Source organism: Pan paniscus, chromosome 17, assembly GCF_029289425.2.
Source record: "Pan paniscus chromosome 17, NHGRI_mPanPan1-v2.0_pri, whole genome shotgun sequence".
Classification (NCBI taxonomy): Eukaryota; Metazoa; Chordata; class Mammalia; order Primates; family Hominidae; genus Pan; species Pan paniscus.
In genome coordinates this window covers 52,213,561-52,229,358 of record NC_073266.2, presented here as the reverse complement: position 1 = coordinate 52,229,358, position 15,798 = coordinate 52,213,561, and the positions used below count along the sequence as shown (strand labels likewise).

General features: G+C 37.6%; 1 protein-coding gene across 29 annotated transcripts in view; it reads right to left on the bottom strand.

The window, feature by feature from the left end:
- Positions 1-15,798, bottom strand: part of DTNA (dystrobrevin alpha) — a 410,756-nt gene that overhangs the window by 57,422 nt on the left and 337,536 nt on the right. For 23 of the 29 annotated variants that reach the window (XM_063597316.1, XM_063597318.1, XM_057300431.2 and 20 more), the window contains 3 exons: positions 15,390-15,556; positions 12,806-12,930; positions 6,048-6,131 (listed from right to left, as the gene is read on the bottom strand). In XM_063597316.1, the coding sequence (XP_063453386.1) occupies positions 6,048-6,131; positions 12,806-12,930; positions 15,390-15,556 (376 nt within the window). The other 6 variants (XM_055102482.2, XM_057300436.1, XM_055102483.1 and 3 more) reach the window with 3 other exon arrangements.

The following is a 15,798-nucleotide window of genomic DNA, read 5'->3' as shown; positions in this document are numbered from 1 at the left end:
CATCTTTTTCTTTTCACTAATCCCTTGCCACTGTATGAGCACATCCTTTCACATACATATTATCACTGATGGTTGTGGGAACAGCCATACCTTGGAGGGCATGGCATGGTAAATTTTGAAGTTCATATATCTGCTGAAAGAAAAAAGGCAGGAAATATTCCTTTAGACTTTGTTTTTCTAACAAAAATCCTCTAGCTTCTCACCACTTCCTTTTTAGACCTTTGGAAAGCAGCATATCTAGAGATAAATAACCTTCCAAAATTTTTCACACACACACACACACACACACACACACACACACACACACACACACACACAGTTACACAATGGGTTCTGGAAAAGTAGAACAATCTCAAAATGTTTCATACTTATTAAAAAAATTATCCCCTTAGCTTTGAAGGGTGACGACTGATGCCAATAGTTTTACTTCAGTGAAAATATTTAGGGGGTGGGTCCAAAGGTAAAAAATCACACACAGATGCTTCCTGGATACCTGAAATATATTTTTAAAAACCACTTCTGCTAATGTTGAGTTACTATATTAGCCCTTGACAAAGATTATTTTTTCTTTTATTGAACATGTTATTAAAGGCCTGGCTGCAGTCTCACAGAGAACAAATATTATAGAAACAAATTATATTAATATAGAATAATTATCGCAATGGTTAAAAGAAAAACAATATTTGAAATATAGCAAATTAAGAACAGATATTTTCATTTCTGTTGATTCTTAAATTATTAATAAGCTTGTATGACATTTGGATTTGTGAAGAATGACTTATAAAGTTGGCTGTCTCCTTAAGTAACTATCTATAGTGTATAAAATTTTCCTTCTCACTAGAATTACATAGTCTAGTAATGAGGCCATCACACTAACTTAAATATAATAAAAAAATCCAGAAATCTGTTTTGTCAAGAAATAATGTCTTGAAACATTGTTTCTTTTTTTCTAGATTTCAATAGCTTACATCTGAAATATAAAATATGTATTACCTGAAAATTCATAGACCAGTATTAAAAAATAGGTTAGTGTCTCAGTGGGAAAATTAGCTGTCATCAATTCAGGCTGGCATAGAAGTTCAACCATCTCAAACAGGTACCATGGAAAAAATAAGAATTCTTAGGTCATATTTAATTTACTACATTGTACCCAGGTATCATCAAGTCACACCAATTGCACTTTTGTCAGGAGAGCCTCTAGGAAAGTTTGCTTGGTATAGGGCATGCAGAGACAACAGCCAAAGCAACTCTAGTAGGAGAGTAAAGGTTACTGAACTGAACAAGAGAGGCGACTGTGGTTTTAATCATGCATAGTATAGAAAATTATTAGGGTTGATGTGTAGACTGGTATAATTCCAGTTTGGAAAGATCTAACATATTAGTAGAGCTCTGGGGCTACATGAAGTAAAGAATTATCTGCAGAGAGTGATTATTTCAACTTCATAAAATTTCATACAACATGCCCAGAAAGTTTGAAAAGAATGAGAAATCTTCAGGATGGTGCCAGATGTTGATTTACAAATTTATCTATTTTATGACTGAAAATGGATGGGCATTAATCTTAGAAAAAATTAGCTATGAAGAAAACTTTGATTTTCAAAAGGAAAGGCTACAATCAGTATCTAAAATTTATTTTTAGCTACTTTTGATGATCAAATCACAACTATTTAAAATTTAGCTTGAACTTTTTGAGTCAGATTAAAAGCCACGGTTGTTAAGTAAAGAATCTTTGGGTAAGCAAAAATATTTTTTAAAAATGAAAAAGGCACAGTGAATTAGCATTTCTTTGGTTGAAAACCCAAACCTATCAATCACCTGACCAACAAGTCAACCCAAAAAATAACTCACAATTGCTGCTCCTCTTGGAGGGATCAGGATTTGGGAAGTATCTGGGGTGGGTGCACTCTCCCTATAGGAACTACAGAGCCTAATACAGTATCATTTTTTGTTTTTTTGAGATGGATTTTCACCCTTGTTGTCCCGGCTGGAGTGCAATGGCATGATCTCAGCTCACCACAACCTCTGCCTCCTCGGTTCAAGTTATTCTCCTGCCTCAGCCTCCTGAGTAGCTGGGATTACAGGCGCCCGCCACCGTGCCTGGCCAATTTTTGTATTTTTAGTAGAGATGGAGTTTCACCACATTGGCCAGGCTGGTCTCAAACTCCTGACCTCAGATGATCTGCTCACCTCAGCCTCCCAAATTGCTGGGATTACAGGCGTGAGCCACCTTGCCCGGCCATCTAATACAATATGATTAATTAACTACTTGTTATTGCGGCAAACCAGAAACTAGCACATTAGATTGTGTTCAACATGCCATATGAATTGTAAGCAATTTCCTAATATTTGGTGGAGTGATAAGACCTGGCTAGATGTTATATAGAATAGTCAAGGTGATTCCTTTTGTGAGTGCTTACCACTTTAGAGGTTGCAACTATGAAAATACCTGTGAAACCTTTAAATGATGTTTCTAAAATTGGAGGTAAAAGAAGTGTGACTAATTTTTTTATTAGTCTTTACTCTGACTAATGAAGAAGCTTGACCATAGTGAAAGAAGCTTACTTGACATTAAAAAGTATTGGTTAACTTTCTCATGTAAACGAAGTAATGATTATGGCAAGATAATTAAGATTTTAAAAAGGAGGCATGATGCCAAAGAAGATAACAGATCCTAAGAGGCGCAGAGCTGTGGGCAGTGAAGGGGAGAAAGAGCCTTTGGGACCTGGCTTTGTGGTCAGTCCTTGCAATAATATCTGCAATAATAACAATAATACACTAACTTTCATAAGCTTAGATAATGTTGCTGGCTCACCATACATAGCTCTTAGAGCTCTTTCCCCAGTGGTGATAATAGATTTCCATCAAATCAGCCACTCTTTCCCATAAATTTATAAGAAAACAAAATAGATTAGGGATACAGTTTACAATCAAGAAAATGAATGAAGTGAATCTGTCCATCAATTATGTTATATGACCCACATTCTACCTAACTTCTGACCAACACTGAATGTACACATGTGCACACATGCACACACACATAGACATACACACATGTAAGAAGACTTCGAAGGACCAAGGGAGAGTGCCTTTGAGAATTGCTTTTTTTTTCTTTTAAGTAAGGGAAAAGTGAATCAAGTACATAGCTAGAAAAGATGTAAGAACAGGGAATGCGACAGATGATGCTGGTAACCAGAGGTACACACTCATAAATCTGTGTGAAGTAGATTACTAGGATGTCAAAAGACTTCAAAGTTATATCCCTGTGTCTTTTGAAGATCAAAGTGGTATGCTTGTGAAGGGCCCTAGGTGAATAGTGCCAGGAGTTTGTGGTGAGGATTCTGGAGTGGGGATTTCAATTCAGCCTCATTTGGCTTTATCTTTCTAGGATCTGTCATGATACAAAATACTAAACTTAGGCTAAATAAAATATGGAGAACTTCCCTACTTTCTCGGTGCTGCCCTATACTGACTGGCACTATACTTGGCTTGCTTAGGTTTTATTTCATTGTTGGGATGGGCTAGGGGTGAGGGCAGAGCCGTAGGTCATATTTCTTTGGTTCTGTTTCAATGATAGAAGTATAGAACCTTTAACTTTTGCCTGCATCTGGCATGATATATTTCTATCCATCTTAGTTTATCGACACGATTAAGAAAACAAAAGTGATTCACCACCAGCATTATCAAGTGATAGAGAATAAGCACTGAGAGCAAGAAACTGTTTTTGAAATTGTTACTTCATTAGGAATCAGACTTCCCTCCCTGGGGGAAAATGGACCAGGTCCAATGGGACAGAAAGGTACAAGTCCTCAAGTCTTTAACTGCAATGAGGTCCAGCTATATGACATTGTCCTAGCCTCACCTAGTTAATGCTAAAGATCTTTCCAACAGACTCCTTAATTCAAGAGTCTTAGAAATTACCATCTGGGTTTTTTGCAAATTGTACAAAAGCAGAGACTTGTCCAAAGAAGATCCAGCTTGATACACTTCACATATATACATCTCTTACATACCAGTATGAGGCTATGAAATCCATAAAATATGTGGAAAGGAGAGGAAAGAGCTGCGAAGTCCAGCTCAAGTTGAAAAGCCTCAACACAATTTCACTAAACCCCAGAAGACCTCTATCTCCAATAAGACGTACTATGAAAGGATTTTAGTGCCAGAGTAGAATGACTTATCAGTCTAGCTATGGAACTACTACTACGATTAGCAATTCAGGGCTGGGATACTGACCGTGCACCATGATCAAGCTGATTTACGTACAGCTTTATGAGGGAATGCTCTTCAGCCACAGGGCTGGAGGCACTTATCCCCTCAGGTAACCTGAGGGAGTCAAACAATGAGACCTCATTAAAACTTCCCATGGACAGAGCAAGGCCCACTCAGAGAGGAAAGACATTTAGTGTACACAGCTTTATTGAACAGTACCCTCAAAACAGAAACCGTAGGCCAATCTCTGTGGTGATAGAAAGAAATGTGAGCTTTAAACAACACATCTGTGGTTCACAGAGAACATTCCAAAATGACTGAAAATGGGAAAAAAGGGAAATAATCATATTTTGGGTTAATGGGTACCATGCACCCTGGAGGAACCAGAACAGCTCAAAGTATTATAGGAATATTTTAGGGTAGAAGAAGTCATGTTATCCATCTAGACGCATCCACCAAAAGCACCGTCCGAGCTGAAATGATATAAAATGACCTTCAGTAAGGATGGGGTCTACCTCTGCTTGACATTTGCAGAATGCAGAGCTTCCTAATAAAAGTACATATTTCTAAACATCACGTCAGGTCTTCTTCCCTAGATAGATGCACAGACCTGTGTCTTTTACAGATTTTACAGTTTATGATTTCGTTCCAGAAAAAAAAATGGTTGCATTTGCTGGTGATTCTAAAAAAGAGTGCTAAAAGGAAGTTACTGAGGGCCTAAACCATATTATTTTACTGCAGATGTTCTGCTGTATAACTGTTTCCTTATTTCCACTTGTTACAGACCTCGTTTATACATCAGAAATCCCATTTTCTGCCATATTCTGTTTACTCTGCTAATTACAATTATGGGGAACATCTTCATCTCAGGTTCCTGTTGATGGGCACATACAGGAACTCAGAGGAAAAAAAATCAGCTGTGTTCTTAGTCTCATTGTCTTCAAATCCTCAGTTGAATGTACCAGGATATTACAGTGAAACTGGCACCTTATAAACCTCTTCAGGGAAAAGATGAATTATGTGCATTTTGTGAAATATGAGGCTGTACTTTTTTCTGCTGAAAGGCATTTGAAATCTTATGTTCAATTACTCACTCCAATTTTCCTTACCTTTGTTTTTGCTTTCCCGTGAGCCTTCTCCATGTATTTATAAAATAATTATCTGGTGCTTGATTCGCAATATTTGATCAAATGACTCAGAGCACCTCTTGACCCTGCATATGTCTGATGCTAACTCTTAGAGAAATATTTGCTTCTCCTGTTTCTTGCTCACATGGGAATGGATCTTGTGCAAAGAAATGAGATGCAGATCCACCTTTTAAAAAAGTTCTTATTATTATCGTGAAATTACTTATATGGAAACTACATTTCCAAGTTTGGTCTTTATCCTCTAGCCTCAGGAACTCCAGGGTTCACCAACAAAGGATTCTTTTGTATCTTAGCTTTAAATAATGACACGTTTCACCATTTATATAGTAACACACCATTGCATCCTGAAATTCCAGTTCTTTGACTTCAACTCTGAGGACTATGAACGTGACTTCCTTAATGAGATGGGATGCATGTGTGTCAGTAGTAAAACTGAAACATACCCTCACATTCTTACTGTGGGTAAATTATAAATGCAGGTTTCCAGACATGACATTAATCCCCAAAGCCACCCTACCCCTCTTTAAATGCATACAAATGAATGAAATTGAAAACTTATAATGGATATTTGCAAGTTAGTTTCTAGTAACAATATTCTGCCCTTGGCTTGCATGAGAATATTTTTCTTACCACAGAATCAAGGCTCATTACCAAAGAAAGGGCTTATTTTATAATAGGGTTGGAACTTACCTCCTGGTAATAAAAGGACTTCCTGAGGAGGGAACAGAGTGGGAGAACAGGGTGTCGTTCATGCTGGTTACAGGTCTGGGAGGCCTAAAACAAAACACAGGGTGAATGGAAAGTTAAAACAAATAAAAGTCACAAATTTAAAACTCTCCCTCATCCCTCCAGGAAACGGGATGGGAAGATCTGGGTTCTACCTTTCCCAGGATCAACAAGAAATCTTATATTTTCCAATTAAATTCCTTAAGTGTTTTAAAGTTACATTTCCTTGAGAATATATAATCTCAGGTAAACACTGGGAGGAAGATCTCCAGACACCATGTGAATACTGATGCATGAGCTTTGAGCCTTGATGTTTCATTGTATAATATTCTGGAATGAAGCAAGGATTTTGAAGAAGGTAGTGGCTTTACTTCTACTGCCTTCTCAAGAAGCCTTGAAGACCTGATCATTGAATCTATATTCTCTTGGAAAGAGGAAGATTCCTGAGGCTTTGAAAGGTTCCTTCTGTGTTCTCCATGATGATGGGCCTCTCCAACATGCCTGGTCTGAAAGGACACAGGCTGTAAAATCATATCATACCTTATTTGCCTTTGTTCTAAGTGAAGATGCAAGTAAGCTCCACAAGGATATATGAAGTTAGTTTCTGTTGTTTGGGTGATCCATATGATAGAGTATATGGTCTACAGCATCCCATAAGCTTCACTTGTTTTCTTATGATAAGAGAAGGAAAACAGAATTCAATTTTCCTCAGAATTGTTCATGGTTCTACACACCAACTGCATGGAGTCTGTCTTCCTTCGTCTGATTTTCATTTCATTCTGTCATTCTTTCCCCATCATGAATGTTTTAGTTCAGGTAAAATGATAGGGCTAAGATCCCTATCTCATCTCCAAGCCATTTTTAGCCTTTTTTAGGTTCAATATAGGATAACGAATGGTAATATGAGATGGGACTTAGAGTTCAAAAGATGGAAAATGAGGTGGAGCATTTTCTGAATCAGAGGAAATTTCAGTTTCACTATAATTCTATATTTGAGTTTGACAGTATAGAACGTTTTGAAGATGAGACATTAATTATAGCAGCCTAAAGAATCAATTTATATTGGCATAATTAAGATCCAAATTTGTAAATGGTTTAATTTTTACCTTAGAGAACAGCTTTGGATTCTACAATGAAGACATTCTGGGAAAAAGGTAGACTTGCATATCCCAATGTATTGAATGGAATGGACCTGAAGCTCTGCAGGCTTTAAAATGTCAATACTACATGCAAAAATTCATTGAGACTTAGAATAAGTCTCTGGGGTTAGGGATAAAAGATCACAAATATGGTACAGTGTATACTGCTCGAGTGATGGGTGCACCAAAATCTCACAAATCACCACTAAAGAACTTACTCATGAACCAAATGCCACCTGTACCCCAATAACTTATGGAAAAATAAAAATAAAAAAATAAAAAATAACAAATTCATCAAAACTTTTTTCAAGGTAGCTGGTGCTAAACTATACTCTGAGATTTTGTAAGACATGTCATCTGTTGGATGAAGCCAAAACAACATCTACTTATCTACTCTAGACAAAACTGAAGTTCTGAAAACAATCTTAGTGTTTTGCATTACTTATCTAAGACATATCTTTGATATATAAGGGAGCAACGCAAGGCTAGTTTAAAACTAATTCTGCCTTGAGTTGAACACTAGCACTTTGGAAGAAGGATGCTAATTTTATACAAATGTCCTCTGTGAATTATGAAAAGTTTGGTCTGTTAGATTTTAAAACAGTGAACAGAGTATAATATCTTCATTGTAGCTTTGCAAAGAGTTGAAAAAAATACTTGACCCCACACTTCTGATTTTGTCTTTTTTAAAAAATTTCTCCTTCTTGCTCTGTCTAAAAATGAGAAAACAAGTGGATTTAGAATGCTTTTTAACTAGCTTGATAAATGTATTCTATTGAATCTGGTCACTACAAAGCTGAAATCAAGGTTTCTCAGCAAATGGCTTTGTTTAAGGTCTACCACTGAAATGTTGAACTTTGGACAAAGAATGGCTAGCTCTGGCACCAAATGATGGTTTTCAGAGGGACTGAAATTCCTATTTCTTCCACAATCAAATGGCAAGTTACCTTATCTAACAAATGGCTCACACTGGGAATTTTGAACATATTTGGTTTTATGTAAAAGAAACAGCTCCACAAAAGAGAGTAAGTCACAACGGCCTTCTGGACAAGATCTTCACAGAGGACATTTTTATATAAGTGGCATCCTTGTGAACTCAGTGTACAGCATAAGAAGACTTAGTTCTAAACTAGCCTCATATTGCTCACTTGTTTTGTGTCTCATCCCCACTTATGATCATGATTATACATCTTTGTAAGTAGACTGGAAATGACTGCACTACTTACCAAGTATCACTTTTGGCAGCGAAGAATTGAACAGAATAGAGACCGTTAATCATGGTAATATTTACAAGCAATACAATAGCTAAGAACAAATGTCAAAATACCAAAATGTCACCACCTGCTCATTTCTATTTAAGGACTAATTCATGACTGGCAGCACCTCTCTACAAGATGGGTAGAAAAAAAAAGTCCCTTGGCTATAGTTAAAAAAAAAATGGCATTTTCTGTGTGTCACATGCTTCATTTCCATATGCAAATGTATGTATGTGTGTGTATATGTGTGTGTATTAGTACCGCAACCTGTTTAAAAATCTTATTGATTTAATTTTTTTTTTTTTTTTACTGTATCTAAGGCTACCTGTAAAATGTTAACTTGTTACATAGTCAGACTGTGCCATATTTTTGCCATTTTTTCACATTTAAGTTGTGGCCAGGTATGGTGGCTCACACTTGTAATCTCAGCCTAGGAGTTCCAGACCAGCCTGGGTAATATAGAGAGGTCCTATTTCTACAAAAAATAAAAAAAGAAAAAAAAAGAAAAAGTTGGAACTTGAGTATTAAATGAGTAATAAAAATATTTTCTAATGTATTGATAAAGCATTTTCCACTTATTATTTTCTTAATTTTATTTGTATCTTATAATGCTTTTGCTGCTCAACTTTGGATGCAATATATATTAGAGGACTAACAGCATTTTTTTTATTTTACTTTAAGTTCTGGGGTACATGTGCAGAACCTGCAGGTTTGTTACGTAGGTATACATGTGCCATGTAGTAAAAGAAATTTTTTTTTTTTGAGATGGCGTCTTGCTCTGTCACCTAGGCTGGAGTGCGGTGGCACGATCTTGGCTCACTGCAACCTCCGCCTCCCTGGTTCACGCCATTCTCCTGCCTCAGCATCCCGAGTAGCTGGGACTACAGGCGCCCACCACCACGCCCAGCTATTTTTTTTGTATTTTTAGTACAGACGGGGTTTCATCGTGTTAACTAGGATGGTCTCGATCTCCTGACCTCGTGATCCGCCCGCCTCGGCCTCCCCAAGTGCTGGGATTACAGGCGTGAGCCACTGTGCCTGGCCAGCAATTTTTAACACAATCATTAAACAGCAAGATGTGCATTTAAGAAGACTGTATAATGTTCAACATCAAATTTTATATCCATGAGCTCTATAATGTTCTACATATTTCAGCACTATGTAAGGACATACAGTTATCCTTCACTTAAACATGTACATCATGGAATTTTTTTCTGAATATGTCTTTGAAGAATTTGTATTAATTTACAAAATCAATACACTTTTTCACAGTGGCAAAAAAATGTTTTATTTTGAGTCTGTGCTATAATTCCCAATGTCCAGAACCTCAGGTCATCAGCACAGGACAGAGGATGCCCATCAATATTGCCAATGCTTGCACCCCACTCACTGCTCCCTTCTTACCTCTGTCTGTAAGCTTATCTATGGGTGTAACTGATGTGGACTGGGATATTTTTGTGACACTACATCCAAAGAATGACAAAGATGTGGTTTGTACTACAATTAAAGATTGCTTAATAAATTATTTAGTAAAGCAGAAGGAAAGATCAGAGAGGGAATGAGGATGACCAAGACAGAGCTACAGCTAGAAAACATATTTTTATTGCTATGTATAGTTCTAAGGAACATACTTTTAGGATGATTTTTGCTAGAGACTCAATGATAAAGTGTCTTACTATACACATTTCTGCACTATGACAATATTCCTTCTGCATAAGACCTTTATAATTTAAGTCATATTTGGGAGTAATAAATTAAGCACATTAAGTGGAGGTGGGAGTATTGGTGTGTTTTATTTCTTAAATTTCACTTATTTCCATTGTACAGCACTGTATAAAAGTAGTGGGCTTATTATAAAATGACGTGGTATGGAATGTCATATATTTTTGTCTAATTTATCAAAATCTTATTTACATACATTTGGAAGAAGTGTGAATATTCATTAATTCCATGTACATGTTCATTATAGCAGATTAAGAGAGCATTCTTCTTTGTAAATGATTAAGGCTTAATACCATTTATTTTTTCATTTCAATGGCCTTGATGTGCCTATGATAATTTAGAATTGTTAAATGAGCAATGCATTTTAAAATTAGAAATCTCAGAAAAAAGACATGGATATCTACTCATGACAATAGCATTTGAAAAAGAAACAAATATGGAAAAAATTTCTATGGCTAAAAATAGAAAAAAAATTCTTTTCTAATATAGACTTGACATTCTACATCCAGAATGTCTTGTATGTTATTTCAACAATTAAATATCTTGTACAATTTGCATTTTAAAATTAAAACTTTCATCCTGGGAAAATATGTTATCAGTGAGTAGAGATCAGTATTTTGATTCAAGGACTCTTGAGGATCTGGTAAAATACATAGAGGTTTTTCTCAGAAGAAGACACATTTTGTACAGAATTTTAAAATCTCTCCATGGAACATAAACTAAGAACGCATTGTGAGGCTATAGCCCTCAGTTAATTCAATAAATAACAAAACAGATTATATTGCCCCGTAAGTCAAAATGTAAAAATTATTACTCAGCCAATTAAATACTTCTTTCTCCCTCTCTTTCTCTCTCTCATGCAGACACACACGTGCACACACACACACATACCACCCAATCCTAGCACCCACTGGGTACAGGCCCTGAGCTAGATAATACTCCAGTGGGACTCACTGTGAAATGGACTTTTACGTTGCAGTGCATCACGTCCTAATTCTTTGGAGGAGTGGGAAGCAGCAAAGCTCTTAGAGCCAGGCTATTCACACCCACACCCTCTATCTTCATGACACCCAGCAGCTCTGTTGAAGGCTGCTCTCTTGGGGTGAAACTCCCAGCAGGGCTGGTAGGAAATTACTCTCGGCAGAGCTCAGGGAGCACCGGCTGCTCTCACTTCGCTGTGGTCATTCATTAGCAACTTAGTGATTGTGTCTAATTGGCTATGGGAAGGAAAGTCTAGATCTTAATAAGGTTCTTAATAAGCATCTGTGAGGTAGATTTCTGCAAGTGGTTGGCCCTTTGGGACATTCCCCAGATTTATTTACCCCTGGCTTATTTTAAGGCTTATTTATAGAAACATAATTTCCAAAAATAAGTTAGCCACATTCTACAGAATTAGTTTACATTAGTTTCTGGAGGCTGAGCCCATGCCAGCTTGTAAGCTGAGAAACAGGAGCCTCCAGGCTGTGTATACTGCTGAGGTCAGAGATGCCTCAGAGCATCCCCGGGAACAAGCAAAACAAATCCCCAAAGCATTTATACAAAGCTCACAGACGTGACCCAACACAAATCGTTTGGTGGTATTTGCTAAGGTCCATCAGAGAACATAGTTGCTGCTTCCACGAAGGTCTCATACCCACCACAGTGCCCCTTATGGATCATATGCTGAACTGCCTGAAGCATGAACTTTGCATTGTTGAATTCCTATACCGGTAGGTCCCGTCACCCACCTCTTGATGTCAACATGCAAACACAGGCCCTATGGTGTGATAGGTCCCACTGAAGTGTGGAAAACTACAGGCAGTTCATAAGGAGGCATCTGTGACTACATGACATCTAATTGTGCATAGAAGCAGGTAATGAGACTCTTTCTTCTTATGAGCCCAAGGTAACACCAAGGAAAAAATTGTTTCTTCTACCTAAGCCCCCTTGTTATCTTGGCCACCCAGGCCTGAGAGAGGTTCAAAGGCATGAAACTTCTGGGAGGTAGCAGGGATGGCTGGAAGGACTGTTTGTTGGCCCAACACCTTCTGCCACGAAACTCACACATACTTTGAAGAAAAGAATCTATGGATATTCTGATAAATTTTCCCGCTACTCCCCCTCTTCAACCTTCCCCTGCACAGGCTATGATTCTTCTAAAGTTATACAGCTTGGGATGAAAAACAAAAGTAATTTCTAGGTTTGCTGGCATCTTAAACTGGGTCTGCAGAGAAATAAAACAAACAGCTTTTATATTTGGAACTCAAAGCACATATGAAATTAAGGAATAATATACTGTAAATCATTTTTTACCACAGTGATCCCATTGTTAACTTCCAATGTGCAGACACCACTAACATCCATATTTTATAACTAAGCTTTCTGAAATATTTTCCACCTCCAGGTGAATTATGTTAGTGTTGCATACTTTACTTGTCCAGCCTGGTGGAAGTACTGTATACCTCAACAACAACAAAAAATTATGATGGCATTACTCTGACTTTTTTTTTTAAACTAAATTAAAAATCTTGGTTGCTGACCACTGATAGGAAATTGCTTTTGTGTGGCTCCAGACATGTGCCCTTGAAGAAAATTGTCTCTATACTGGGAGGGTAGGGATACTCACACGATGTGAGCCAAGTTGAGTGGCTTCTCAGGCTGATCTGGGAACATGGGGTGCAAAGGTTCACGGCTGGAAGCACAGCTCAGGGACTTGCTTAATGCATTAGTCAGCTTCTTAGCAGGTGATTTCTGGAAAGAAGAAGGAAGGCAGAAGTGACAACAGCTAATATTTACATAATATTTTATCAAATGATTTGCTTTTCATAATAGATATTCATTTACGGAAGAAATCCTTTTTCAGTGCAGATTCTGAGTCTGGAAGTTTGCTCAATGCTCGGAAAAGAGTTTCCGAACAAGCTGCCTCCTGCTGCTCAGTGTCAGCAAATGCTACAATAAATGGAAGCAGGCATTGTGCATGGGGCACCTGAGCTGGGACTTAATGGGCCTGCAGGAGTCCTTCTGACAAAAACTCAGCAGACTGGGAAGGTCATTCGAGAATGGAGGAAGCAGCAACAGTGAAGGGAGCCCTTCTGGGGAGGAAAGCAGGAGGCAGATCATCAAAATTTTTATATGGCTTGTTAAGAACTGTCTCTTTATCCGCAGGACAGAGGCAGACCATGAAGAGTTTACATCATAGGCATGACAGCATCAGACCTGATTCTAGAAGGACTGCTCTCACTTAAGAACAGAAAATGGTTTGTGAGGAAATAGGCTTGGAATGAAGATGAGTGGAAGATTTTGCGGGAATCCAGGTGCAAGAAAGATGTTTCAGGTGTGGCTGAACACATCCAGTTAGAAGTGAAAAATGGAACTTCAATCTGAGTCTTCAGAATTTAAAATTCAGGTTATTTCCAGAGAATCACGCTGCCTCTTCTTCGTTTAGATTGTTGGGAAATTTATCTTGATGTTATACAGTCAAAATTTTATAAAAAGTAGCCTACCACATACATTAGGTTGGTGCAAAAGCAATTGCGGTTTTTGCCATTTGAAAGTAATGGCAAAAACCACAATTGCTTTTGCACCAACATAATAATAAAACCTTAACCATGTTTTTCCTTTCCATAAGAAACCATTTCAAATTTTGTCACTTTCTTTTATACCTAGAGTCCATAATTGGTAATATAATGAAGTGACTATTGTCCTCATTTTTTAAAAGCTAAGTAATAAGAGCATTGCTCAAGAAATCCCTCTGGCTTTTGTTAGGAGATGTAATTCTTAGAACAGTTAAGACAGCAGCAACAGCAGCTCTTTGCCCCACAAACCACAGGGCCTTCTGTCCTCTCAAGGACTCTGATCCTTCTTTGTACAGATAGTGCCCTGGAATATAATGTTAGGTCTACAACTCCTAAGAAAGAGGCTCCTTATGTAGATTTAGCATTTATGTAAAACAACTAAATCTGATTAGTTTTCAAACATCAAATCTTTTAGGATATGGGGTAGAAGTTTGAAAACTGGTAATATGCTAACAATAAGAAAATAGAAAGTTTTAGCTTCTTTCTTCTAAACTAAATTGTAGTTCATGATCCGTGTTAATGTATCTATCTATCCTCAGCATGACATAAACAACAGTGAGGAGTTGCATTGGAATTGGCAAGTTCTCAGTATACTCTTCCTTAGTGAAGAACTGTTGCTTGAATTCAGAATCTGACCGGTGATGAAGTACTAGTATATTTACACTGAATATTAGTTCCCAATAATAATTCCTAGGAAGAACATTTTGATTTAAGATGTATATTCTGAAGACTTCTTTAAGTAAAGACTAAAGGTTGAATTGAAATATATTAAAATATAGAAAAACTCATAAATAGGTTGGATTTTCTTGTGACAGAACTATTCCAAGAGGTGCTGGAAGGGCTGATGGTATATATCCCACAAGAACCAATCTGTACACCCTACAAAAACCAATCCTTGAAGAGATGTACGAGGGCAACATTGCTGGAACTGATCTTTGAGTTTAACGAAGATAAACGTCAGTAAATCATAATCCATTTGAACAGTGAGCACATGGAGTCACATTTCCTCCCACAGACCTGGTACCACATGCTCCTGAGAATACATCTATCACACAGACACTCACATGCCACCTTTGCCAGGTTGGTCACTCACACTCTTCATGAAAAGATGGTTTGCTAATATAACCACAATCTCCCCTCCCCACCCTCTGCAGAAAAGTAAAATGGAACAGTATTATTAAGTCCACACTCTCCTCTCATACTTGTTTCTTTAATATTCTAGTCACGCACTTAAAAGAACTCCAGAATCTAAGAAAAATAAAACTAACAATAATTTTTAAGCCGTTTCCACAAAACAAAACTTGGAAAAGATTTTAACTTACTGTGAATGTAAGATTATGTTCCAGAAGGTCCTTGCTATTCAGTTGTTATTTAAATCAGTACTGAATTATCTATATTCCAAGAAGTAACATAGTTTTGAGTCTTCCTATACTTTAAATCTCAGGAAGCTTCACTGGGTTCCAACAGAATAAGAGCACGCAGTAGGGTGGAGAGTGGGAGGAAGGGGGACTGAATACTAGACCTGGGATGGAAGGTAAGTTTGCCCTTTAATTCTGCCACCATCCTTGATATTCCCTTTAATTCTGGGCAACACTCACACATCCAACTCCAAGTATTGCCTGGACCTTGCCTTACCCATGACGTGTACTCTTTCATTTGGTGCTGGTTGCTATGAGAACCACCGGCATGTCCCCTCCAGAAGCAGTCCTGACAGAGCTGGTAATTGTGACACTGTTGGCATCGGTAGCGAAATCCCATCATACTCTCACTGTGGCAGTAGGAACACTCAACCGGATGGAAGACTAAGGGGGAAGTAAGTGAAGAAAAACCAAGAAAACAAAAGTATGAACCAGAAGAAGGAAAAATACAGCCTTACAGGAATTGCACCTTTCTTCTCTGCACCACGATTTCAGATGATAGTTGATTTGGGCTCAGAGAAACATTTAGTTCATTCCTGGAATCTTACAACCCTTTTCAATCATGCCTGTGGGGAAATGAAATGAAATGGGATGGAGAAGAGGTGTCCTTTTAACAACAAAAATCT